The sequence below is a fragment of the Rana temporaria genome, chromosome 1, assembly GCF_905171775.1.
Source record: "Rana temporaria chromosome 1, aRanTem1.1, whole genome shotgun sequence".
NCBI lineage: Eukaryota > Metazoa > Chordata > Amphibia > Anura > Ranidae > Rana > Rana temporaria.
This window is the reverse complement of record NC_053489.1, coordinates 491,598,354-491,624,845: the sequence shown is the minus strand read 5'-3', so window position 1 is coordinate 491,624,845 and position 26,492 is coordinate 491,598,354. Positions and strand designations below refer to the sequence as shown.

The window sequence follows — 26,492 nt, the reverse complement described above, 5'->3', positions numbered from 1 at the left end:
ATCTGCGTAATATGTTTATTTCCAATGATTGTCTGGTCCATCTAGTATCCATGATGGGAGAAATTTACTAAAACTGGTTCACACAGAATCTGGTGCAGCTGTGAATTGTAACCAATCAGCTTTTAACTTCAGCTTGTTCAGTTAAAGTGGAGGTTCACCCGGAAATGTTAATTTTTAACCTTAGATTAATACTCATTTTGTCAAGGGGAATCGGGTAGTTTTTTTTAAAATCTAAGCAGTACTTACCATTTTAGAGAGCGATCTTCTCCGCCGCTTCCGGGTATGGTCTTCGGGATTGGGCGTTCCTATTTGATTGACAGTCTTCCGACAGACTTCCGATGGTCACATCTATCGCGTCACGATTTTCCGAAAGTAGCCGAACGTTGGTGCGCAGGTGCCGTATAGAGCCACACCGACGTTCGTCTTCTTTCGGCTACTCGTGACGCGATAGATGCGACCGTCGGAAGACTGTCAATCAAATAGGAACGCCCAGTCCCGAAGACCATACCCGGAAGCGGCAGAGAAGATCGATCTCTAAAATGGTAAGTACTGCTTAGATTTAAAAAAAAACTACCCGATTCCCCTTGACAAAATGAGCATTAATCTAAGGTTAAAATTTTTTTTTCAGGTGAACTCCCGCTTTAAGCTTTGATAATAAAACCTAGCTGATTGGTTACTATGCTGCACCAGATCCTGTGTGCACCAGTTCCAGTAAATCTCCCCCAATGAGTATTTTCCTCAAATGCCTTAATCAGAAAAATATAGCATTATGGCCACTAGATCAAGTTAATGATCATAGGAAGTAGACATATTAGACACATTACTAGGATTATTCATGAAGGCTGTGCGAATGCTCAGACATTCACACAGCAAATGTTTTAATAATAGACCCCTTAAAGCGCCACTTGTAAAAGAGTAGTAATAATACACACCAGTCCTGCTGGGAGAAGCAAGAATCAATATTTGTTAAGCTACTTACATTACAGCATTTAACATTCTTTTTTTTTTTGTTACTTTGCATTGATTGATGTTTTTTATTTCCTCATAGAATTTAATACCTGGCTTTAACCCCCCTGGCTCAGGGTGGAATTTCAGAACCAAAAGCGGTAACCCCGAGCCAGACTCGGGATCGCCTCGCAGTGTCCACAGGCAGGGAGTTACTTACCTTGTCCCTGGATCCTGCGATGCCTCCCTGCTGTGTGATCGAGCGGTGTCCTCCTCGCTCATTTCACAGTGCTGAGTGCCGCCGAGCTCCATTCCCTGCGACGTTACGACGCACGGGGGGCAGAGATCGGTACCAAATTTAAAAAAGTAAATAAACACAATACATACGGTGCTCCCACATCACTGGCTTTGATTGATCGCACTGGGAGCGAATGGCTCCTGGTGCCCCACCAAAGCCAGCGAGACCCGGAAGTGCTGGGAGAGAAGACGTGCACAACGCTGGATCGAATGAGGGCTCAGGTAAGTATTAGGGAAATGAGGGGCAAAATCAATACCTAAACATTTTTACCTTAATGCTAAAAATGATAAGTGATAAAATGAAGTGTGGGCTATAATGACACTTGAAAGTGGTTCTAAAGGTACATTTTTATTTCTTTAAAATAAAAACACATCATACTCACCTGCCCTGTGCAATGTTTTTGCGCAGAGCAGCCCCAATCCTCCTTTTCTCAGCTCCCCCGCTGGGGCTTCTGGCTCCTCCCCCTTGCCAAATGCCCACAGAGCGAGCAGCTTGCGCGTTGGCTCGCTCTCAAGCCACCTCTGTGTGTCTATGGGACACAGAGCGTGGCTTAGTCCTGCTCCCAGCTCCCTCCTTACTGGTTGTTATTGGCTCCCTCTGCTGTGTCCCAGCAAATGAGGAAGGGGAGACCCAGGAGAACCGCTGCTCTCATGCACATTACCGGATTGAGATGGGGCTCGGGTAAGTATTAGGGTGGCTGAGTGTACTTTACCTTACTTGACCTAGGATGAATGACAGTAGGGCTCATAAACCCTTTCATGCCTAAGCCTATTTCTGACATTTGGTGTTTACAAGTTAAAATCCGTATTTTTTGCTAGAAAATTACTTAGAACCCCAAACATATTATATATATATATATATATATATATATATATATATATATATATATATATATATATATATATATATATATAGCAGAGAATCTAGAAAATAAAATTGCAATTGTTGCAATATTTTATGTCACACTGTATTTGTGCAGCGGTGTTTTAACCACTTAAGCCCCAGACCATTTTGCAGCTAAAGGACCAGGCCCCTTTTTGCGATTCGGCACTGCGTCGATTTAACTGACAATTGCGCAGCCGTGCGACGTGACTCTCAAACAAAATTGGCGTCCTTTTTTTCCAACAAATAGAGCTTTCTTTTGGCGATAATTGATCACCTCTGCGGGGTTTTTTTGTGCTATAAACAAAAATAGAGCGACAATTTTGAAAAAAAAACAATATTTTTTACTTTTTGCTATAATAAATATCCCCAAAAAAGATATAAAAAAAAAACATTTTTTTTTCTCAGTTTAGGCTGATACGTATTCTTCTACATATTTTTGGTAAAAAATCACACAAGCGTTTATTGATTGGTTTTTGCAAAAGTTATAGCATCTACAAAATAGGGGATAGTTTTATGGCATTTTTATTAATATTTTTTTACTAGTAATGACAGCGATCAGTGATTTTTATCATGACTGCGACATTATGGCGGACACATCAGACACTTTTGACACTATTTTGGGACCATTGTCATTGTACAGCGATCGGTGCTATAAAAATGCACTGCTACTGTGAAAATGACACTGGCAGTGAAGGGGTTAACCTCTAGGGGGCTCTGTAAGGGTTAAGTTTGCCCATGTGTGTGATTCTTACTGTAGGGGGGCGTGGCTGGGCGTGTGACATCACTGATCGTCCTTCCCTATGACAGGGAACAGACCATCAGTGACAGGCTCACTAGGAAGCACGGGGAGAGGTTTGTTTACACTTACCTCTCCCTGTTTTTCGGCTCTGTGACCCAATCGCAGGACACCGGTGGCGATCGCGGGTGCGGTCACGGAGCTCAGGAACGGGTCGCGAGCGCGATGGCGGCGGCGCGCGCACGACCCACGGCTGGGCACTTAAAGGGCAACATACCTGTACGTGATTGTGCCCAGCTGTGCCATGCTGCTGATGTATATCGGCGTGATACACTTAAGGACCCCTTCACACCGATTTACGTCGGCAGAATGGCACGGCTGGGCACATCAACGTATATGTACGTTGCCCTTTAAGCCCAGCCATGGGGTCGCGCGCGCGACGCGGGCGCATGCACGCGACCCGGTCCGAAGCTCCATGACCATGGCCGCGGGACTCACGGACCCGATCGCCGATGGAGTCCCGTGATCAGTCCCCGGAGCTGAAGAACGGGGAGAGCTGTGTGTAAACACAGCTTCCCCGTTCTTCACTGTGGTGCCGTGATCGATCATGTGTTCCATTATATAGGGAATCACAATTGATGACGTCACACCTACAGCCACACCCCCCTACAGTTAGAAACAGACATGAGGTCACACATAACCCCATCAGTGCCCCCTTGTGGTTAACTCCCAAACTGCAATTGTCATTTTCACAGTAAACAATGGATTTTAAATGCAATGGTCCCAAAAATGTGTCAAAATTGTCCGAAGTGTCCGCCATAATGTTGCAGTCACGAAAAAAAATCGCTGATCGCCGCCATTAGTAGTAAAAAAATAATAATTAATAAAAATGCAATAAAACTATCCCCTATTTTGTAAACGCTATAAATTTTGCGCAAACCAATCGATAAACGCTTATTGCGATTTTTTTTACCAAAAATAGGTAGAAGAATACGTATCGGCCTAAACTGAGGAAAAAAATGTTTTTTATATATTTTTGGGGGATATTTATTATAGCAAAAAGTAAAAAATATAGAATTTTTTTCAAAATTGTCGCTCTATTTTTGTTTATAGCGTAAAAAATAAAAACCGCACAGGTGATAAAATACCACCAATAGAAAGTTCTATTTGTGGGGAAAAAATGACGCCAATTTTGTTTGGAAGCCACGTCGCAAGATCACACAATTGTCAGTTAAAGCGACGCAGTGCTGAATCGCAAAAACTGTCCGGGTCCTTTAGCTGCCTAAAGGTCCGGGTCTTAAGTGGTTAAGGGGTTAAACACAACTTTTTGGGAAAAAAATACACTTTTAGGAATTAAAAATAAATAAAACAGTAAGCAGGGGGTCTAGGGCTAGAATTATTTCTCTCGCTCTGATGATCGCGGCGATATCTCACATGTGTTTTCTTTGCTGCTTGAGCTCACGGGGACGGGGGAACTTTAAAAAAAAAAAAATCTTATTTATTTTTATATTATTAAATTGTTCTTTTTACTTTTTTTTTTAAAATAAAATTATACTATGGGGTCCCATGATCTGTAGTTACGTCCCTGATGCTAATAGATTGTCTAACTATTTGGCACTCTAAACAATACTGTCACTTGACTTTAAAAAATAGAATCCTTTTTTTTCTAAATTGAAAACATTTAATTATTTTCCTGTAGTAGTGGCAGTAAAATGAGCTTTTAAATTTCTCTAGAAACAAGCAACCCAACAGTATAAATCTTTAAGATTAGAGCATAATATGTCTGACAAAATGCATACTTAATCGTGACCCACATGCATGCTTGTGCCAGCAAAAATGAACACAACGTTCCTTAAATTCTGCTCGCTCACTTCCAATCATGCTCTTTCGCTCCCTGTAATTATGCACTGGATTTTATCTGTTCCAGATGCATTGTTTTAACTATACCAGATTAATTGGAGGCAGTAAATCACAATCATGACTCTTTAACTTGATGATAGTATTGCGTTGAGGTGAATGTTTTATCCAGATCAAGGCAGTGAGGATAATTTTGTTAACTTTAATTTCATTAGATTTTTATTATTGGAGCTATGGCTTTGGCGTCCTTGGAAATACTGAATTTAACTGCAGATGAATGGGAGTGCAAAAAGGAATACTGGATCCTTTAAATTTATGATGAAATACAAAAGGAACCCATAAAAAGGATTATAGTGCTTTGGCTTTCTTTTATTATGTAAGCTGATCTCTTCAATAGTTCTTGTTTTTTTGTGACCAAACTCTCTTATTATGTGCTAGGCAGTGAAGACTGCTGAGCTTACAGTATTGCAACACAAAAGAAAATAAGGATGCAGAAAGCATTGGGTATGAATGTAACACAGCGAGCATGGTTGATTGTGTCCCAGGAATATTTATTAATATAAGCTGTGCCAATATAAGTCATAGACAAGAGAGTACCAAGAGGTTCTAGGCCACATTCTACTCACTAATTAGTGCCTGATCCCTTTATATTAACCACTTCCTTACTGGGCACTTAAACCCCCTTCCTGCCCAGAGGACTTTTTGCGATTCGGCACTGCGTCGCTTTAACTGACAATTGCGCGGTCGTGCGACGTGGCTCCCAAACAAAATTGACGTCCTTTTTTTCCCACAAATAGAGCTTTCTTTTGGTGGTATTTGATCACCTCTGCGGTTTTTATTTTTTGCGCTATAAACAAAAATAGAGCAACCATTTTGAAAAAAAAATAAAAATGTTTTAATTGTTGCTGTAATAAATGGCTCAATTTAAAAAAAAAAAAAAATTTTTATCCTCAGTCTAGGCCGATACGTATTCTACATATTTTTAGTAAAAAAAAAAAAAAAAAAAAAATCGCAATGAGCGACTGGTTTGCGCAAAAGTTATAGCGCCTACAAAATAAGGGACAGAATTATTATTTTTTTATTATTATTTTTTTTACTAGTAATGGCGGCGATCTGCGATTTTTATTGCGACTGCGACATTATGGCGGACACATCGGACACATTTTTGGCGCCATTCACATTTATACTGCAATCAGTGCTATAAATATGCACTAATTACTGTATAAATGTGACTGGCAGGGAAGGGGTTAACACTAGGGGGTGAGGAAGGGGTTAAATGTGTATTGCCTATATAGTGTTCTAACTGTGGGGGAAGGGGGGTGACTGGGGGGGGTGACCGATCTGTGTCTCTATGTACAAGAGACACAGATCCGTCTCCTCTCTCCCCTGACAGCACCGCTGTCTGCGAGAGCCGGGAATGAGAGATGATCTCATATGTAAACATATGAGATCATCTCTCATTGGCCGCACAGATCGCCTAGCAAACGGCCGCTCCGATTGGCCGTTCACGGCGATCTGTGACTGGCTGTGTCCAAGGGACACGGCCAGTACAGAAGTTCCCCGCTGCGCGCTCGGGAGCGCGCGCGGGGAATGCGGAAATGAGCTGCCGTCAATTGACGGCGGCTCAGAGATTTAGAACCACCCTGCGGCCGTCAATAGTCGTACGGCCGTAGGGAAGTGGTTAAATATAAAGGGCACTACTTGATTACGTAAGCGACCTTTATAAAATAATATTTTTTTTTAGAATGGCCCTTACCTGTCATAAGCAAAGCTCCCAGGCCCTGTACACACGACCGAGTTTCTCTGCAGAATTCAGTCAGAAACTCGATGGGAGACGTATTCTGCCGAGAAAACCGGTCGTGTGTACACATTTCGCCGAGGAAACCAACGAGGATGTCGTCGGGCCAAAAAGAGAACATGTTCTCTATTTCCTTGTTAGTCAATGGGAAAAGTTGGCTCGCCGAGATCCTCGGCGGCTTCACAAGGAACTCGACGAGCAAAACGATGTGTTTTGCCCGTCGAGTTTCTCGGACATGTTTTACGGGGGCCTCGGTCAATGGGAAAAATTGGCTCGCCGAGAATCTCGGCAGCTTCACAAGGAACTCGACGAGCAAAACGATGTGTTTTGGCCGTCGAGTTTCTCGAACGTGTGTACGGGGCCTCATGCAGTGTTGACTTGTGTCTTTTTTCAACCTCACCTACTATGTGTTGGAGGCCACTATTGGTATTTCTGCAACAAAGCATGCCTCCATCACGAATAGCACTGTTTACAGGAATGGGCAATGGTCTGCCTTGGATGGGAGCCTTGTCTGAGCAAGGTAACAGGTTAATTTTCCATTCGCATACAGCGTGTCACGAGTTGCCGAAAGTAGCCGAACGTCGGTGCGCAGGTGCCGTATAGAGCCGCACCGACGTTCGGCTTCTTTCGGCAACTCATGACGCGCTGTATGCGACGGTCGGAAGGCTGTCAATCAAATAGGAACGCCCAGTCCCGCAGATCATACCCGGAAGCAGCGGAGAACATCTATCTCTAAAACGCTATGTACTGCATCGATTTAAAAAAAAAAAAAAAAAACGATTGTGCTTCTCACAATTAGCCTCAATCTAATGTTAAAAAAAATTTGGGTGAACCCCCGCTTTAAGGACACCACTGCTGCGAAGCAAACTATAGCCAAGGCATGGAAAAAACTCCTTACCTCAACATCACGGAAACTAAGAATAGAATTACTAGAGCCATGATACACATCAAGGTCGAAGCAATCATACTAGATAGGTATACGAAATATTAACACCTATGCAAACCCTGGGTAGATCATTACCTCCCAGCTGACTTTGACAACACACTATTATTCCCCTGACTATTTCCAATAAAGTTAATCAGAGCTCTCCTTTCAGGACTCTCTTCACTCCTTCCCTTTACCTCCCCTCCCCAATCCCAGTCTTTGTCCTACCTTACTTCTTTGTGCCTCACTTTTCTCTCCCCCCTTTCACTTTCAGGGTCCCTTGTGTCCCATTTTTTGTTCCGCACTAGGCCAGTCTCCCTTGAGTCTCATGCTATAGGGCAGTGGTTCTCAATCCTGTTTTCGAGTACCCCCAACCGGCCATGTTTGCAGGTTTTCTTCATCTTTCACAAGTGCTCTAAATCAGTGTCAATGGCTTGGTATTTTACCTAAGAGAAATTCTCAAAACATGGCCTGTTGGGGGTATTTGAGGACAGGGTTGAGAACCACTGCTGTAGGGTATTACCTAGTGATTCTGATACCTCATTTATATGTAGTTATATTACACTGCTGCATACCTGTGTTCATTTTTTGGACTGCACAAACTATGATGTTTGACAGTCCTCTTGTGTGTATCTTTTCACTTACCCTACACCTGTATGGGCTGCGTCCCTGTTGTTGCACTGCATTATTGTAGAGCATGCTTTGTCACCTCTACTGTGGGGATAGTTCCTACTTGCTCTTTACCTTTGTAAATTCCTTTTATTCTTTGATAAAACATTTGAAAAAAAAAAAAGTTGCATTTCAAAAACAGAAAAAATAAGAACTTTGATTACAATTTGTGTGTTCTGGAATGTCAGTAGTCATTTTGGGCCAGATCCACAAAAGGGATACGCCGTCGTATCCTTGTTTCTAACTATGCGGCTGATTCATAGAATCAGTTACGCATAGCTAGTCCTAAGATCCGACAGGTGTAATGGACTTACACTGTCGGATCTTAGGATGCAGTACCGCGGCCGCCGCTGGGGGCATTTCTCGTCGAAATCCAGCGTCGGGTATGCAAATTAGCACTTACTGAGATCCACAAAGCTTTTTCCCTTCGTTAAGTCTCCGTAAGTGTTAGTTTGCCGTCGCAAAGATAGGGCTACTTTTACAAAGTGTAAAGTTAGTACACCATGTAAAAGTATACCTGTCTTTCCCGCGTCGCTGTCAAATTTCTTTTTAAAAAAAAAAATTCCCGCCGCATCTCTTTTTTACCCATCGCGATTCACAAAACTCGGCGCAACGTAACGCAAAGCACGTCGGGAAAATAGCGTCGGGAGCATGCGCAGTACGTCCGGCGCAGGAGCGTGCCTAATTTAAATGGGACTCGCCCCATTTGAATTGGCCCGCCTTGCGCGGGACGGATTTAGGTTACACCGCTGCAAATTTCCAGGTAAGTGCTTTGTGGATCGGGCACTAACTTGTGTAATTTGCGGCGGTGTAACTTAAATCACAAAAGTTACGTTGCGCCCGCTGGTTGTGGATCTGGCCCTTTGTGTATTGTAGATGAGACCTGTTTAAATCTTCCCTCTATTTTTCCTCCTTTATTTAATCCGGATCAAAAACTGAGAGAAAATTCCTAATGCATAATGACCAAACAGACGCTGAGTGTTTTTCTTCATTCTATTAATTAGTCCTCCCATATGAAAGAGGATTATGGAACGTTGTCATATAGAAGCTAACTTTAAGGGCATATGACATTGCAGAGGGCGCTCTGCGGAAAAAAAAGACCTATAAAGAACATCATAGCGGAATCACAAAGTTTTACATTTTTATACGAAATATCACGAGTCACTTCAACATGACAAGAGAAAGCTTTATTGCGGTCATGCAGTTCTGCTTCAGTACTTGAAATATGTCTTTGATTATTTAAAAGGAACAGTAAGAGTGAGTGGATTAGCTTTGCTTTGCTTCATCTATCTCTTAAAATATTCCCACAGTACAAATGACCTGCTTCCATTTTCATTCCGTTCAGAGCTGAAATAATAAGGAGAACGCATCCTTTCATCTTTTAAATAATATGACACAATTTATTGTGTCGATAAATCTTATGGCTTATTTGAATAGGCTAATTTGTTTTAGAGAATACAGCAGCACGCATTGGCCTACCAAAGTGTTAAGATCCACTGGCTTTTAGTAAGTTGGAATATGTAAGCTTCTTTTGGTGATAAGCAAGGAGGACCACAAGACATTCTATAATTTAGCTCTTTTTATTTTTATTAAATTAAAATAGAATCTTACATTTGGTTAATTGTTGTGTATTTCACCAGATGTAGATGTAGTTTGTTTTCCAGTACAGAACAGAAAAAAATATGTAAAGTCAAGACTTTTTTTTAGTTTTGGATAGATTTGGGAATGGTTAAAACGCTGACAGGTACTTGTTTTTCTTTTCTATTTGCATCCCTTCACGGAGAAGAATCACCTTCACTTTCTATCCTATATACACAATGGGGTTGATTTACTAAAGGCAAATAGACTGCACTCTGCAAGAGCAGTTGCTCCAGAGCTTAGTAAATTAGCAGAAGCTCTGCTGACTTCCATCACCCAATCATTTGGAAGGAAAAATGCTGTTTTTTTGTTTTGTTATTTTTCCTTTCATGTGATTGGATATTCTTTGCAAAGTGAAGCTTTACCTCATTTACTAAGCTCCGGAGCAACCGCTTTTGCAGAGTGCAACTGCCAGAACTGATGTCACTATTGGAAGGACACCTCCCTATTCCTGTTTAAGTGACAACTCAATTTTTGATTTATGATAACGTTCTCTCCCAGTGACCATGGTCAACAGGCCAGATTGAAAGGGTAAATCCCCCCAGTGCAGTGCCATCCATGTCTCTATAGTGCTGCATTTTAACGCGGCATGCTTCAGTGCAGTTCTGGGCTGCATTGCAGTGTGAATGTGACAGACAGAAAACAATTATTTTCTGTGTCTATGCAGTGTTAAATGTGAATGTGCTGTAAAAGAAAGAAATGCTTTAGATTTACTTTAAAGGATAAGTTCACCTTTGTATTAAAAAAAAAATATATATATATATATATATATATATATATATATATATATATATATATATATATATATATATATAATTTTTTATACTAGGAACCTGCAAAATATTGCATCCACGATCAGCAGGCAGCTACAATCTGCCAGGAAGAAACAAGAGCGTTCAACAGTTCCCTGGTAGTTGATTGAGAACTACAAGCCCACAGCCACAAAGGCTGTCATCACTTGTAGTTCATTCATTCACAGAACTCTGTTAATGAACGACACGGCCAGGTGGGCAGAGCCCTGCACAGCCATGTTTTTTTTTTACAGTGAGTTTGGGGAGAAAATCCCCAGCTCGCTGTCACTAGAGGCAATGGTTCAAGGAATGGTTGCAGCAGTCTAAACCGTAAAAATAGGTGAAATATGTAACATGTTCCCAAAGGTAAACATATCCTTTAAAACCCAACAGTTTGGTATGTTAGAGTACAAAAGGGTTAAAGTTTGGTTTCATGAGTGTTTTTTTTAGGAATCATTTTGACAGAAGGAAATTCTATTCTACAGAATCTACTATATATGTTATTAGTTGGCATGAAATACCTAAAATGATTTTACAGCTGTCCTATTTCCTTTCTTTGAGGTCTCGTACACATAAACGAGTTTCTCGGCAAAAACCAGCAAGAAACTTGCTGGGGTTTTTTTTGCCGAGGAAACCGATCGTGTGTACACTTTTCGACGAGGAAACTGTCGAGGATCCCGTCGAGCCAAAAAGAGAGCATGTCTTATTTTTCCTCGACGGGAATGGAGAAATTTGGCTCGCCGAGATCCTCGACAGCCTAACAAGGAACTCGACGAGCAAAACAATGTGTTTCGCCCGTCGAGTCTCTTGGTCGTGTGTACGAGGCCTGACAGTTGCATAGGAACAAGTGGCCCTGTTGTAAGATTTCTCCTCTGTTCCTGGTCTAGTGACAAATCAAAATGTTTTTTTTCTTTGTCCCAGTGACAATAGTCACCAGGCCAAATGAGGAGGATTGATCTTCCCAAGGAGGACACAGACACCAATAAAAACTTGACATATGTTATATTCCTTTTCACTCACTATCAATACCAAAAAAATGGCTTTGGATACAGAACAAATATATCACAAGTAGACATGACTGAATTGATCTCCTAAGCTTTGACCTGGCTCATACCAGTCAACTTGAGGTGGAGATTTGATTTTTTTGGTGATGGGCATAGTGCTTTACTGCAATACTTCCATACAATTATATTAGGTGGCACCTAGAGGGTGTTCACATGTTGACATGTAGCTTCTTCTGATGGCACAGAAGCACATGTTACCTAATATCCATCTGCAAGCTCAACTACAGAGATCTCTGACACACTTTATAACTGGACAAAGTCTTTGATTGCTATACTCATCACTATCATGAGCACAGCAGTGCCTCTTGCGTTCTATATTTTAAGCCCTCTTTTGCTGTAAAGTCATTGACAAATATTTTATGTTGATAATTAACTGGTAGTGATGGTGGTTACTAATACTGTATATCACTTTTCCCGATTTCTTTGTGGTTTATGATTATAAGGTTATTATTACAGCTCATTTTAAGCAGGATCAGATTTAGAGTCTCTTAGTTTTGACTGGTCAGAGTAGAAATGGTTGGGAAATTAGAAATAACTGGGACAATGGTAAAAATAAGGCGTAACCTTCTGCTTTCATCAATAAATGGTACAACAGTCCTCCTAGATTCCTAGTATAATGAAAGTGGATATGAGTGTGTTTGAGTAACTGTCATCTGAGATTCTGTCTTAATAAGACCCAGACAAATTAGTATTATGTATATTCTTATTAATGCCTTTGCCATGCTGGATCTGGGCAGGTTGTTTGCTTAAATTCATGTAGCCCAAGGGTGCAAGATGCTGCTGGTACTCAAGCAGCAGTCATGAGGTTCTTGAGTTACAGCCAGGTCACATAGTGTCAACTTTGTCTGCACTTAGTATTTGAGGTATCCAAATAGGCATAGATATAAGATATAGATATAAGATGCCAATCAGACATCTGAATACTATTGTTTTTATTAGATGCTCATGTTGTAAAGCATTGCGCAAACTGTTGGCGCTATATAAATCCTGTATAAGAATACACATATAATAATATGAATAATGATATGTGCAAAAGATGTGCAGCTTTATGATTCTCAAGCATATGCATTTGCGCTAAACAGATCCCTTAGGCCTGGACTATCTTTTAGAATTTGGGACGCAATTAATCGCATACAATTGAAGCACTGTGCATTCATGTGATATTAATAGCTACTACATGCTACTTTTGTAGTTTATACAAGAGGAAGCCATTTGTTCTGTTTAGTGATTGATCACTAGCAAATAATTGCTAGTGATTTTAAAGGTGTGATTAAGCTATAAATTGCTCATGAATTCCTGTACTTAGTAGAACTAATGACTTTAGAAAAAAGAAAAACAATAGCAGCTCAGAAAGAGAACAGACATACTGCTCTATGTTTTCTCTATACTACTGCATCTCTTAATGTCCATGTTGTCATTTATTATGCATATGCATAATTCAAAATGCATGTGTCTGTATTGTATAATCTTATTGTAATTTCTCTTTCCTTGTACAGGATGTTATCGCATTGGTACACATTATTGGTTCTACTACCAATCTGCTTGAAATCCCAGAAACTTCCGACTAGAGATGAAGAACTGTTCCAAATGCAAATTAAAGAGAAATCAGTTTTCCACGATTCATCCATAGTACCTGATGGAGCAGAGATTGGTGGCTACCTGTTCAGAGACAATCCTAAAAGGTACTTTATATGTGTTTATGTGCAAATAAAATTACGGTACATATATGGGTGTCTACATCTATACAGTGCTGTGAAAAAGTATTTGCCCCCTTCCTGATTTTTTTTTGCATATTTCTCACACTTAAATTATTCAGATCATCAGACAATTTTTAATATTACACAAAGATAGCCTGAGTAAATCCAAGACACTGTTTTTAAATTATTATTTCATTTATTAAGGGGGAAAAGCTGTCCAAACCTACCTGACCCTATGCGAAAAAGTAATTGCCCCCTCCCATGCTGAATCATGAATGAACTGTGATTAACCACAATTTTAAATTTCACTTGCCACACCCAGGCCTCATTACTGCCAGACCTGTTGAATCAAGAAATCACATGAATAGAAGCTGTATGACAAAGTGAAGTATGCTAACAGATCACAAAAAGCCACACATCATGCAACAATCTAAAACAATTCAAGAATAGATTACAAACAAAGTAATGTACATGTATCGGTCTAGGAAGGGTTTCAAATCCATTTCTAAGGCTTTGGAACTCCAGTGAAACATGGGGAGAGCCATTATCCACAAATGGAGATAACTTGGAACAGTGGTGAACCTTCCCAGGAGGGGCCGGCCTACAAAAATTACTTCAAGAGCATGACGACGACTCATCCAGGAGGTCATAAAACAGGGATGCCCAACCTTTTGAAGAGCGAGGGCCACTTAAGCGACTTGGTAACCGGTCGTGGGCTACAATGAACAGAGCAGGCAGATGACAGGCCCATGTCCACTCTGCATATGCAGAGCAGACAGGGGCACAGCCCACTCTACTTTATTGGCCCTCAAATCCGATCTGCACAGACGGAACGAGACGGATCCCCCCTCCAGTTTTTTTTAGCAGATCGAGTTAGAGGTAGGTGGGTGTAAACGGCCACAAGTCTGTTTACATCTGTGGCTCAATAGAGGTCAATGGAGGACTGATTGTGTCAAAGGGGCCCATGGCTGCTTTCATGCTGATGCGCTGCGGTATACCCACACCGAGATTGCAGCGCAGTGCACCAGTGGCTTTCCTGCGGGTTAGCTGCACTTAGACTTCTATTATATCCTGCAGGTGTGGTGCACTTTCTGAAGTGCACCACACCTGCCCACCCACCATCCCAGAGCAGGAGGTCGAGGGGCCACATCAGAGGGCTCCGTGGGCCACATGTGGCCCCCCGGGCCACTGGTTGGTCACCCCTGTCAGAAAAAAACAGAACAACTAAAGAACTGCAGGCCTCACTTGCCTCAGGTAAGATCAGTGTTTATGATTCAACAATAAGAAAGAGACTGGACAAAAATGGCATCCATGAGAGAGTTCCAAGGCCAAAGCCACTGCTGACCAAAAAGAACACAAAGGCTCATCTCACATTTAAAAAAAAGCATCTTGATTATCCCCAAGACTTTTAGGCAAATATTCTTTGGACTGATGAGACAAAAATTTTACTTTTTGGAAGGTGTGCGTCCCTTTACATGTGGCATAAAACTAATACACCATTTCATAATAAGAAAATCATACCAACAGTCAGACATGGTGGTGGTAGCGTGATGGTCTGGGGCTGCTTTGCCGCTTCAGGACCTGGACGACTTACCATAATTGATGGAAACATGAATTCTGAGCTCTACCATAAAATCCTAAAGCAGAATGTCTGGCCATCAGTTCAGGACCTCAAGCTCAAGTGCATTTGGATTATGCAGCAGGACACTGATCCAAAACACAACAGTACGTCCACCTCCAAATGGTTTAAACAAAGCAAAATTTAGGTTTTGATGTGGCCTAGTCAAAGCCCGGACTTAAATTCAATTGAGATGCTGTATCATTACCTTACACAGGCCATTCATGCTGGAAAACCCTCCAATGAGGCTGAATTAAAACAATTCTCAAAGAAGAGTGGGCCAAAATGTCTCCACAGAAATGTAAAAGACTCATTGCCAGTTATCGCAAACGCTTGATTGCAGTTGTTGCCCCCAAGGGTGGCACAACCAGTTATTAGGTTTAGGGGGCAATTACTTTTTCACATAAAGCCAGGCAGGTTTGGACAGCTTCTTTGCCTTAATAAATGAAACCATCATTTAAAAACTCCATTTTGTATTTACTTGGGTTATCTTTGTGTAATAATAAAATCTGTTTGATAATCTGAGGCCATTTACACACGACCGTTTTCCTCGGCAAAATCCATCAAGAAAAATGCTGGCCGAGCATTTTTGCCAAGAAAAACTGCCGTGTGTATGTTTTTCGTCGAGAAAACTGTCGTGGATCTCGACGAGAAAAAAAAAGAACATGTTCTTTTTTTTTCTCGTCGGGAGTCTCAATTTCCTCGTCATGTTTCTCGTCGGGCTGGTTTATGACGAGAAACACATTTGTGTGTATGCTTAGAAACCCGTGCATGCTCAGAATAAAGTATGAGACGGGAGCGCACCTTCGGTAAAAGTAGCGTTCGTAATGGAGATAACACATTCGTTATGCTGTAACAGACTGAAAAGCACGAATCGTCTCTCACCAAATTTTTACTTAACACGCGGTAACACGAGATTAGCAAAAGCAGCCCCAAGGGTGGCGCCAATGGAATCAGACTTCCCCTTTATAGTGCCGTTGTACGTGTTGTACATCACCGTGTTTGGGAACGACGAGATTTTGTCTTGACAGTGTGTATGCAAGGAAAGCTTGACAAGATTCTCGTCAAGCTTGACAAGAACCTCGTTGAGGAAAACAACGTTTCTTTTACGACGAGATTCTCGGCCGTGTGTACGAGTCATTTAAGTGTGACAAGTATGCAAAAAAATTTAAAAATCAGAAAGGGGGGAAATGCTTTTTCACAGCATTGTATGTGTTGTTTTCTATTACAAAGTAGCATATTGCAAGGTTCCATTCTTTTTCTAAACCAATTAATTTTGATCAGCATTCCTGACCATTGGTAAACACCCAAAATCTTGGGTGTAACAGTGTCCACTGAGCAATTGACTCAATACACACTGAATTATTGTTCCAGCATTGCATCAGTTCCCGCTGCCAGGACACAATAGCTCATCGGGGGAGATCGCTGTACTTACTTTGCATAGTGAGTTTAGCGGTTCTGACTGGAGCTGACAGTTTTTTTTTGTTTTGTTTTTTCGTTCAACCCGATGGCTTGAATGGAAGAAAACCGATAGTGTGTACTAGGTTTAAGTCTAAGCAATCCATTGGATTTACCTCCTCTTGTTTAAGTCTGTGTGGTTAACTGTTTTTTTTTTTTTGTATGGGACTGGCCAACGTGTTCTTCTTGATGCCATGATTATTGCCCCCTAGTAAACTTAGACTATAATTTTAGGAACGCGTATTTTAGTTTACCCAAGGAACATTTATTTTGTGAGTTATGTTTTGTAAATATAGTGATTAACACATCAAATGTTAATGTTTCCATTCCAGGTACTTCTTTGTAGTGGAGGAAGATAATACACCTCTGTCTGTTATTGTTACACCCTGTGATGCTCCTCTGGAATGGAAACTGACTTTACAGGAACTTCCTGAGGAAGCCAGTGGGGAAGGATCAGGTAATAATGTACACCTGTATATTGAACCATATGCTATACTGTATTTTCCGCAATGTATTAAAATGATAGAAGCCTATAAATTTTTGGAAGTTATGTCTATTAAGGACCACTACTATCCATTAAGATTAATCTAAAGTACCAGTTGTACTGTAATATTTGATATATATTAAGAAATGTTGACTGGAGATTTTTTATATTGGTTTAAAAATACACTTTAAATTATTATTAGTTTTCTTTAAAAGTTTTGGCTGACAGGGAGAAGTAACTAACACATGGTTTCTTTATCATGTCCTATCATTTAATGAGGGTCAAGCCTCGTACACACGACCGAGGAACTCGTCGTAAATGAAACATCGTTTTCCCCGACGAGTTCCTTGTCAGGCTTGTCGAGAATCTTGACAAGCTTTCTTTGCGTACACACTGTCAAGACCAAATCTCCTTGTTCTCAAACGCGGTGACGTACAACACATACGACAGCAGGGGAAGTTTGATTCCACTGGCACAACCCTTGGGGCTGCTTTTGCTAATTTCATGTTACTGCGTGTTAAGTAAAAGTTTGGTAAGAGACAATTTGCACTTTTCAGTCTGTTACAGCTTGACAAATGTGCTATCTCCATTACAAACGCTACTTTTACTGAAGGTGCGCTCCTGTCTCATACTTTATTCTGAGCATGCGCCAGTTTCTTAGCATACACACGATTGTGTGTCTCGTCGTAAACCAGCCTGACGAGAAACACGACAAGGAAATTGAGACTCCCGACGAAGAGTTGTTCTCTTTTTTTCTCGTAGAGTTCCACAACAGTTTTCTAGATGAAAAATGTACACACAACTGTTTTCCTCGACAAAAATGCTCTGCCACCAAGTTTCTTGATGAATACTGTCGAGGAAAACGGTCGTGTGTACGAGGCCTCAGGATGGTGGTACCTCTTGAAAAGAGGTGCATTCATTCTGATGCTTTCTGGATATTTTAAAGATGGTTGTGATGAAGCAGTACCTGGGCCGACTCTGTGACGTCACTAGAGAGCGGACTTCAGCCTACTCTCTGCTGAAAACGGGTCACAGGAGTGCAAAAAGGTGAAATTAACTTCTCCTTTAAGTGTATAATTTAATGGCCTACTCTGTTTAAGCTGGCACCAATATTTGAGACCTGTTGCTAGCCATTGGGCCAAAGTTTATTGCTATCACATACAGCATAGAAGTGCAAACATTGTGTTGTATGGTGGACAGGAATTCATTTTCCCTGCAAGATAATACCAGATTCCTTAACACCTGCTAGATGTTTCTATGACACACCAGTGGGACCACTCAAGTCACCCCACAGCCATACGGGTGATATTTACAACAACACAAGGCACAGCTGATTTCACTAACTGCAACAAAAAGAAAACACATTCCCTTCTCTCAGTGCTGACCCTCATCTGTTAAAACATGGACGAGGCCTGGAGCACTTTTGTCCTCTAGTCCCCTGGATAGCATCCTGTGTATACAAGACTTCTTTTTCTCTTTCAGTAAATAAATGTCTATTTGCACACACTTAACCAGAAGTTAGAAGTCAGTTATAATCATCTCCAAAGTGAACAGTGTATAATAAGGCAATCCACAAGCAACTTTGTTGAAAATATATAAGCATATTGGCTGGTAGCAAATCAAATGTATATTTGAGTGGGAATTTATCAACCTTATTATACTTATATATTTTTTTATAAACTGTAATATGGCGATTTATATCAGGTAAACCCAAACTATGCACTTTCTTTGGTCAAAGCTACAATACCGTGCTACCTGGTTTCAAGTAACTTAAAATGTTCTAAAAATGTAAAAAGCAGTTTGTAGGACACTGTTTCCTGCTGCTCTTAAGAGTATAAGAAAGGAAAAACTAATGCAGTATGCATTTAATGTGTCATGAAGTCTTTAGTGACTAGTGAGCCATTTGTCATAATACAAACCTTGTATTTATTTATTTATTTTTTTAAATAAAAAAAGGATACAACTATAAAATTCCCTACTTTAAAATAAGTCCTTTAGAACAGAGATATGGTAAGGAGTGAAAAAATATAAAGCTGATCATGCCAAATACAATAGGGTAGATTCATAGAGACTTACGACGGGCGTATCAGTAGATACGCCGTCGTAAGTCCGAATCCCTGCCGTCGTATATTTAAGCGTATTCTCAAACTGAGATACGCTTAAATATTGCTAAGATACGACCGGCGTAAGTCTCCTACGCCGTCGTATCTTAACTGCATATTTTCGTTGGCCGCTAGGGGCTGGTACGCTGATTTACGCCTAGAATATGTAAATCAGCTAGATACGCCTATTCACGAACGTACGCCCGGCCGACGCAGTACAGATACGCCATTTACGTTAGGCTTTTTCCAGCGTAAAGTTACCCCTGCTATATGAGGCGCAGCCAATGTTAAGTATGGACGTCGGGACCGTGTCAAATTTTCCGTTGATTACGTAGTTTGCGTAAGTCGTTCGGGAATAGGGCTGGACGTAATTTACGTTCACGTCGAAAGCATAGGCTTTTTGCGGGTTAATTTGGAGCATGCGCACTGGGATACTTTCACGGATGGCGGATGCGCCGTTCGGAAAAAGCGTAATTTACGTGGGGTCACAATACATTTACATAATACACGCCCACATGTTCCACATTTGAATTAGGCGGGCTTACGCTAGCCTATTTACTCTACGCTGCCGCAACTTTGCTTGGTGAATACTGCACTTGCCTGTCAAAGTTGCGGAGGCGTAATGTAAATAGGATACGTTACGCCTGCACAAAAATACGCGGTCCCTACCTGAATCTACCCCAATGTGATTTGAACAATCTTTTAGGCTCTGTCGACCACTTTGTAGTGCAGGAGCCTGGCTAGATGACATTCACCCTATACGTTTTTTAATGTTTTTCAGTTTGCAGAAAAGCACTACAGTCTATTTAGCATGGTTTCCTATGGTACACGTTCACATCTATGCATTTTTCAGCCGGTGCAATTTTGGAAAGGGTCAGGGATTTTTTTCCCGCAGCAGATTCCGTTTTGCATGTAATAGACTTCAATGGACACTTGCGTTATTATGCGTGTAGTAGATTTCAATGGGCACTTGTGTTTTTGATGCAATTTACATGCGTTTTGCGGGGGGGGGGGGGTCTGTCCATAACAAACTGTGTGCTGGTTGTTAAGGATGACGGCTTCCTGGGCCCATTCCTTAACAACCAGCTATACACGTTTTGTTAACCTCCTTTGCTCCGGAAGGCTTACCCCTCTTCATGAGCAGGGCATTTTTTGCAATACGGCATTTGCGTGGCCATGCAACGTTGCACCCAAATAAAATGTATGTACTTTTTTTCCCAACAAATAGAGCTTTCTTTTGGTAGTATTTGATCACCTCTGCAGTTTGAATTTTTTGCACTATAAACAAAAAAAGCAGGCAATTTAGAATTTATATATATATATATATATATATATATATATATATATATATATATATATATATATATATATATATATATATATATATATATACAGGGAGTGCAGAATTATTAGGCAAGTTGTATTTTTGAGGATTCATTTTATTATTGAACAACAACCATGTTCTCAATGAACCCAAAAAACTCATTAATATCAAAGCTGAATATTTTTGGAAGTAGTTTTTAGTTTGTTTTTAGTTTTAGCTATTTTAGGGGGATATCTGTGTGTGCAGGTGACTATTACTGTGCATAATTATTAGGCAACTTAACAAAAAAAAATATATATACCCATTTCAATTATTTATTTTTACCAGTGAAACCAATATAACATCTCAACATTCACAAATATACATTTCTGACATTCAAAAACAAAACAAAAACAAATCAGTGATCAATATAGCCACCTTTCTTTGCAAAGACACTCAAAAGCCTGCCATCCATGGATTCTGTCAGTGTTTTGATCTGTTCACCATCAACATTGCGTGCAGCAGCAACCGCAGCCTCCCAGACACTGTTCAGAGAGGTGTACTGTTTTCCCTCCTTGTAAATCTCACATTTGATGATGGACCACAGGTTCTCAATGGGGTTCAGATAAGGTGAACAAGGAGGCCATGTCATTAGTTTTTCTTCTTTTATACCCTTTCTTGCCAGCCACGCTGTGGAGTACTTGGACGCGTGTAATGGAGCATTGTCCTGCATGAAAATCATGTTTTTCTTGAAGGATGCAGACTTCTTCCTGTACCACTGCTTGAAGAAGGTGTCTTCCAGAAACTGGCAGTAGGACTGGGAGTTGAGCTTGACTCCATCCTCAACCCGAAAAGGCCCCACAAGCTCATCTTTGATGATACCAGCCCAAACCAGTACTCCACCTCCACCTTGCTGGCGTCTGAGTCGGACTGGAGCTCTCTGCCCTTTACCAATCCAGCCACGGGCCCATCCATCTGGCCCATCAAGACTCACTCTCATTTCATCAGTCCATAAAACCTTAGAAAAATCAGTCTTGAGATATTTCTTGGCCCAGTCTTGACGTTTCAGCTTGTGTGTCTTGTTCAGTGGTGGTCGTCTTTCAGCCTTTCTTACCTTGGCCATGTCTCTGAGTATTGCACACCTTGTGCTTTTGGGCACTCCAGTGATGTTGCAGCTCTGAAATATGGCCAAACTGGTGGCAAGTGGCATCTTGGCAGCTGCACGCTTGACTTTTCTCAGTTCATGGGCAGTTATTTTGCGCCTTGGTTTTTCCACACGCTTCTTGCGACCCTGTTGACTATTTTGAATGAAACGCTTGATTGTTCGATGATCACGCTTCAGAAGGTTTGCAATTTTAAGAGTGCTGCATCCCTCTGCAAGATATCTCACTATTTTTGACTTTTCTGAGCCTGTCAAGTCCTTCTTTTGACCCATTTTGCCAAAGGAAAGGAAGTTGACTAATAATTATGCACACCTGATATAGAGTGTTGATGTCATTAGACCACAACCCTTCTCATTACAGAGATGCACATCACCTAATATGCTTAATTGGTAGTAGGCTTTCGAGCCTATACAGCTTGGAGTGAGACAACATGCATAAAGAGGATGATGTGGTCAAAATACTCATTTGCCTAATAATTCTGCACTCCCTGTATATATATATATATATCTTTCTGCTATAAAACACATTCAATGAAAAAAGTATAGTTCCTTCATCAATTTAAGCCAATATGTATTCTGCTACATGTTTTTGGTAAAATAAAATCCCAATAAGCGTACATTGATTGGTTTGAGCAAAAGTTATAGCGTCTATAAACTATGGGATATTTTTATTTTATTTTTTTTGCTAGTAATGGCGGTGATCAGCGACTTATAGCAGGACTGTTACATTGCATTGCGGTGGACAAATTTGACACTAAGTGACACTTTTGACACTTTTTGAGGAGCAGTGACACTAATACAATGATAAAAAATATGCACTGTCACTGCACTAATGACACTGGCAGGGAAGGGGTTAACATCAGGGGCGATCAAAGGGTTAAATGTGTTCCCTGGGAGTGCTTACTAACTGTGTGGGGTGCTTTAACTGTGGGAAATATACAAGAACAAGTCTCCTGCGCTCTGATATTTTGAAGGGAATACTATGCAGTGGTGCAGTTCAATTAAAAGTTATCATCTAGAGTCTTGCAGCCCTCCTCAGAATCGTGGGTATTCATGAAACTATAAAAGAGAAGAAAAAGATCGGAAGGCGCACCGCCCTCGTGTGATACTGATAAAAAATGTATTTATTCCAATAGTAAAATCAATAGTTATACTCACAAATTTGGAGTTAAAAACAGGCTTTAAAAATTAATACAGCAGATATCCAGCATCGTCAGTGGAACACGAATAATCGTTTGAACCAATCAGTAGAAATAAAAGCTGACGCGTTTCGGGGGCGTACCCCTTTCCTCAGAGCTGACGTGGTCTGCAGTACCAGAGTAAATAGTTCTTCTCCATTAATAATTTTGACATTGCCTCACTTTTAGTGACACCATATATTTCTATTAGTACATTTTGTACTGTATATTTTGTTTTTGCATAACATGCGTTCTTGTTTTTGTTTCCACTGCTGATTCCCACATCCAAGCAGATGTTGGGCTCAAATGGTCTGATAATTAAGCAAGGTCAGGTGCTCAAAGTGCAGACTTGCATTTCTGCTGTAATAACACACACGCTGATCTATTTTTTTAATGTCGTATTTTGCAGGTGAGCCTGAACCTTTGGAGCAGCAAAAACAACAGATTACGAATGAAGAGGGCACCGAGCTGTTCTCATATAAAGGAAATGATGTGGAATACTTTGTGTCTACAAGCTCTCCTTCTGGTTTATACCAGCTGGAATTAATTTCAACAGAAAAGGACACCCATTTTAAAGTTTATGCCACTACAACTCCCGAGTCAGACCAGCCTTACCCAGAGTTACCATACGACCCGAGAGTTGATGTGACATCGCTAGGACGCACCACATTAACATTAGCATGGAAACCAACTCCTACATCCTCTGTTTTAAAACAGCCAATCCAATACTGTGTTGTTATCAACAAGGAACACAATTTTAAAAGTATGTGCGCAGTCGAAGCCAAGATCAATGCTGATGATGCTTTTATGGTAGCTCCTAAGCCTGGTTTAGACTTCAGTCCCTTTGACTTTGCCCACTTTGGGTTTTCATCAGAAAATGATGCTGGTAAAGACCGCAATTTCATGTCAAAAACCTTATCCACAAAGACAGTACGTCAACTAACTGCCAAACCAAAGCCTGACCTTCAAAAGGTATGCATTGGGAACAAAAACATATTTACAGTTTCTGATCTGAAGCCTGACACCCAGTACTACTTTGATGTGTTTGCAATAAACTCAGCCACAAATATGAGCACTGCATATGTCGGAACATTTGCTCGAACCAAAGAAGAAGCCAAGCAGAAAACAGTAGAGTTGAAGGATGGAAAAGTTACTGATGTGTTCATAAAAAGGAAGGGCACTAAATTTTTAAGATTTGCCCCAGTTTCTTCCCATCAAAAAGTCACTTTTTCAGTTCACTCTTGCCTGGACACTATTCAGATCCAAGTCAGAAGAGATGGAAAACTTATTCTGTCACAAAGTGTAGAAGGTGTGCGCCAGTTTCAACTGAGAGGAAAACCAAAAGCGAAATACTTGATTAGGCTAAAGGGAAGCAAAAAGGGTGCCTCTATGCTCAAAATCCTGGCAACATCGAAATTTAACAAGCAGCCTTTCCCTTCACTTCCAGAAGACACACGAATCAAAGCCTTTGACAAACTGCGCACATGCACTTCTGTTACAATAGCATGGCTGGGAACGCAGGAGAGAAATAAATATTGCGTTTACAAAAAAGAAGTGGATGATGACTACAACGAAGACCAGAAGAAACGAGAACAAAACCAATGTTTGGGGCCTGACACCAGAAAGAAATCAGAGAAAGTTCTCTGCAAATATTTCCACAGTCAAAACCTGCATAAAGCAGTCACCACAGAGACAATCAAAGGACTTGAAGCTGGCAAGTCTTACGTCTTGGATGTCTATGTCATGGGTCACGGAGGCCATTCAGTCAAATATCAAAGCAAACTCGTAAAAACAAGAAAGTTCTGTTAGAGTTCCTGTGAACTTGTATGACAAACATATCCTACAAGGAGCATACTTACTAACTACTTGTGCAGTCAAGCGGTTGTGACTTGTACACAGTACCTGTAGCAGCGTAGAAAGGTATCAACTTGTATACTTCTGTTTACATATCAAAGTGGTTGCTTCTAAATGGTAATCCTGCTGCTTCTCCAGAACTGAAAGACGTATATATACTCATAGGTCTGAGACCTGATATCAGACACACACACGGTAGATGAAGTAACAGTGGTAATGGATACAAAAGTACGAAGGACAACTTTGGTAGTGTCATACAGTGCATGAACTGCCTCTAAATTATTTTACTAAATACATGGCCAAGGCAAGTCCCCTGGTTCTATTCATGCTCACACAATACAATCTAGAAATGATAGACTATGTGTAAATTATTTTATAAAGTCTTGTCTGAAATGTTTATGTTGTATGTAAACTACAAAATCATTCCTTACCTAATACAGATCAAATACTAAGTATTAACTGGACCTATCTTTATTCTTCTTTGCCTATTGTACATTCCTACTAGACTGGTTTATTTTTTAAATATGTATTGTATGTATAAAGTTGTCAAGCATATATTTCTGTACATAAAAAAAATTGAAAGTATAAAAGTATATATATTTCTTTTGCTTACGCGTTGTTTAAAATACTATATCAGAAAGAGTGGCTGTTGTCTGTAAACAAGTTGTTAACTTGTTTTTAGTGTTTTATGTGTGCAAAATATATAAAGATATATAAAATATATTATAGTTATATAAAGATATATATATATATATAAATACAGTATAAATTTTAAAGAGATTTGCGTAGCAAGAAAGGATAGTAAAGTAAGGAACAAACAAAGCATATAAGCCAGCAGACACTCTTTTTGTGAATGACTTTAAACAGGGCCACCCAGTATTGTGAATCAGCAGCATTAAAGGAAAGATGAAACAGACAATAACTGACTGTACTTTGTAGTTTAATCCGCAAGCAAAACGAAAAGTTGCAGCTTTTTCAAGGTGGTGTTAGGATGACAAGACGTTATTAATGGAAGGCATTGTAATACTTTGTAAAGGCAGCATTGAGACAGACTTTTTTTTTGTCAGTGTTAACATTTTATCACTCAACAAAAATCATTTCGCCAGATGTTGTATAAATACAAGGCGAGATGTAGAATGTATCGCAGCACAAAATATAATGCAGGTGAATGATACCTACGGGCTAAACAATCAGGGGATTTTAATGTCACGCTACTCAACAAATTAACTTCTTGTTGGCCATAATGTTTTTTGTAACTTGTTGGGGTTGATTTACTAAACTAATAAAGTTATGTTTAGGATGTTCACTGAGCTTAGTAAATAAAATAAAGTTATGTTCACTTTGAAAAAAAAAACTGTATTTTTGCTTGCACATGATTGGATGATTGAAGTGGATACAACTTCTCCATAATCTGCATTTTCTTCATGTTTTATTCAGCAAGCTGACCTATTTATAAAATCTAGATGACCTTTTTGTGATATTTTACTTCTCTTTGTTTTTACTGAAAAAAAAAGTATAAATGTGGCAAATTTGAGAAAAAAATAAAGTATGGCTATTGACATTTTTTTCCCCAACCTTTAAAAAAGCCACTTCTCTGTTTTTCCGGTTCACTCGTCTCTAGATGGCGGCTTTCTAAATACATGGGAAAATGCTGGGCAACTTCACTAACAATATTAGCAAGGCAAGTCAGGGCACTGCAAACCCAATTCAGTTCACACCGTAGTATTCAAATAGACCCAATGCCCTGTATATGCGGTGATCTCACAGCAGGGTGTAACTAAAATATCCCAAGTAGTTCAGCCCTAAAGACAATAGAATACAGGGTTTTCTTATATTCGTAAAACGTAGGAGAATATTACTGTGAAAATCCCACCCAACAAGGGATTAGCTAAAATGAGCATTAAGGACATCTTTATGCATACATAATAGTTATGGCTTTAAAATGTGTTTTAATTAAGAGTGTGGAAAGGGTAATAATTTGCAGTAGCATACAACCAGTTTTACCTAAAGTTAGAGCGTTCTTTCATCTA

The 26,492-nt window shown here is 40.2% G+C and overlaps 1 protein-coding gene across 1 annotated transcript in view; it reads left to right on the top strand.

Annotated features, from left to right (window-relative positions):
• Positions 1–25,052, top strand: part of NDNF (neuron derived neurotrophic factor) — a 64,371-nt gene extending 39,319 nt beyond the window's left edge. The window contains exons 2-4 of the mRNA XM_040330270.1: positions 13,103–13,288; positions 16,712–16,836; positions 23,018–25,052. Of these exons, the coding sequence (XP_040186204.1) occupies positions 13,104–13,288; positions 16,712–16,836; positions 23,018–24,417 (1,710 nt within the window). The 5' untranslated portion in view covers position 13,103 and the 3' untranslated portion in view covers positions 24,418–25,052. The remainder of the gene's footprint in view (positions 1–13,102; positions 13,289–16,711; positions 16,837–23,017) is intronic.
• Positions 25,053–26,492: the final 1,440 nt, after the last annotated feature.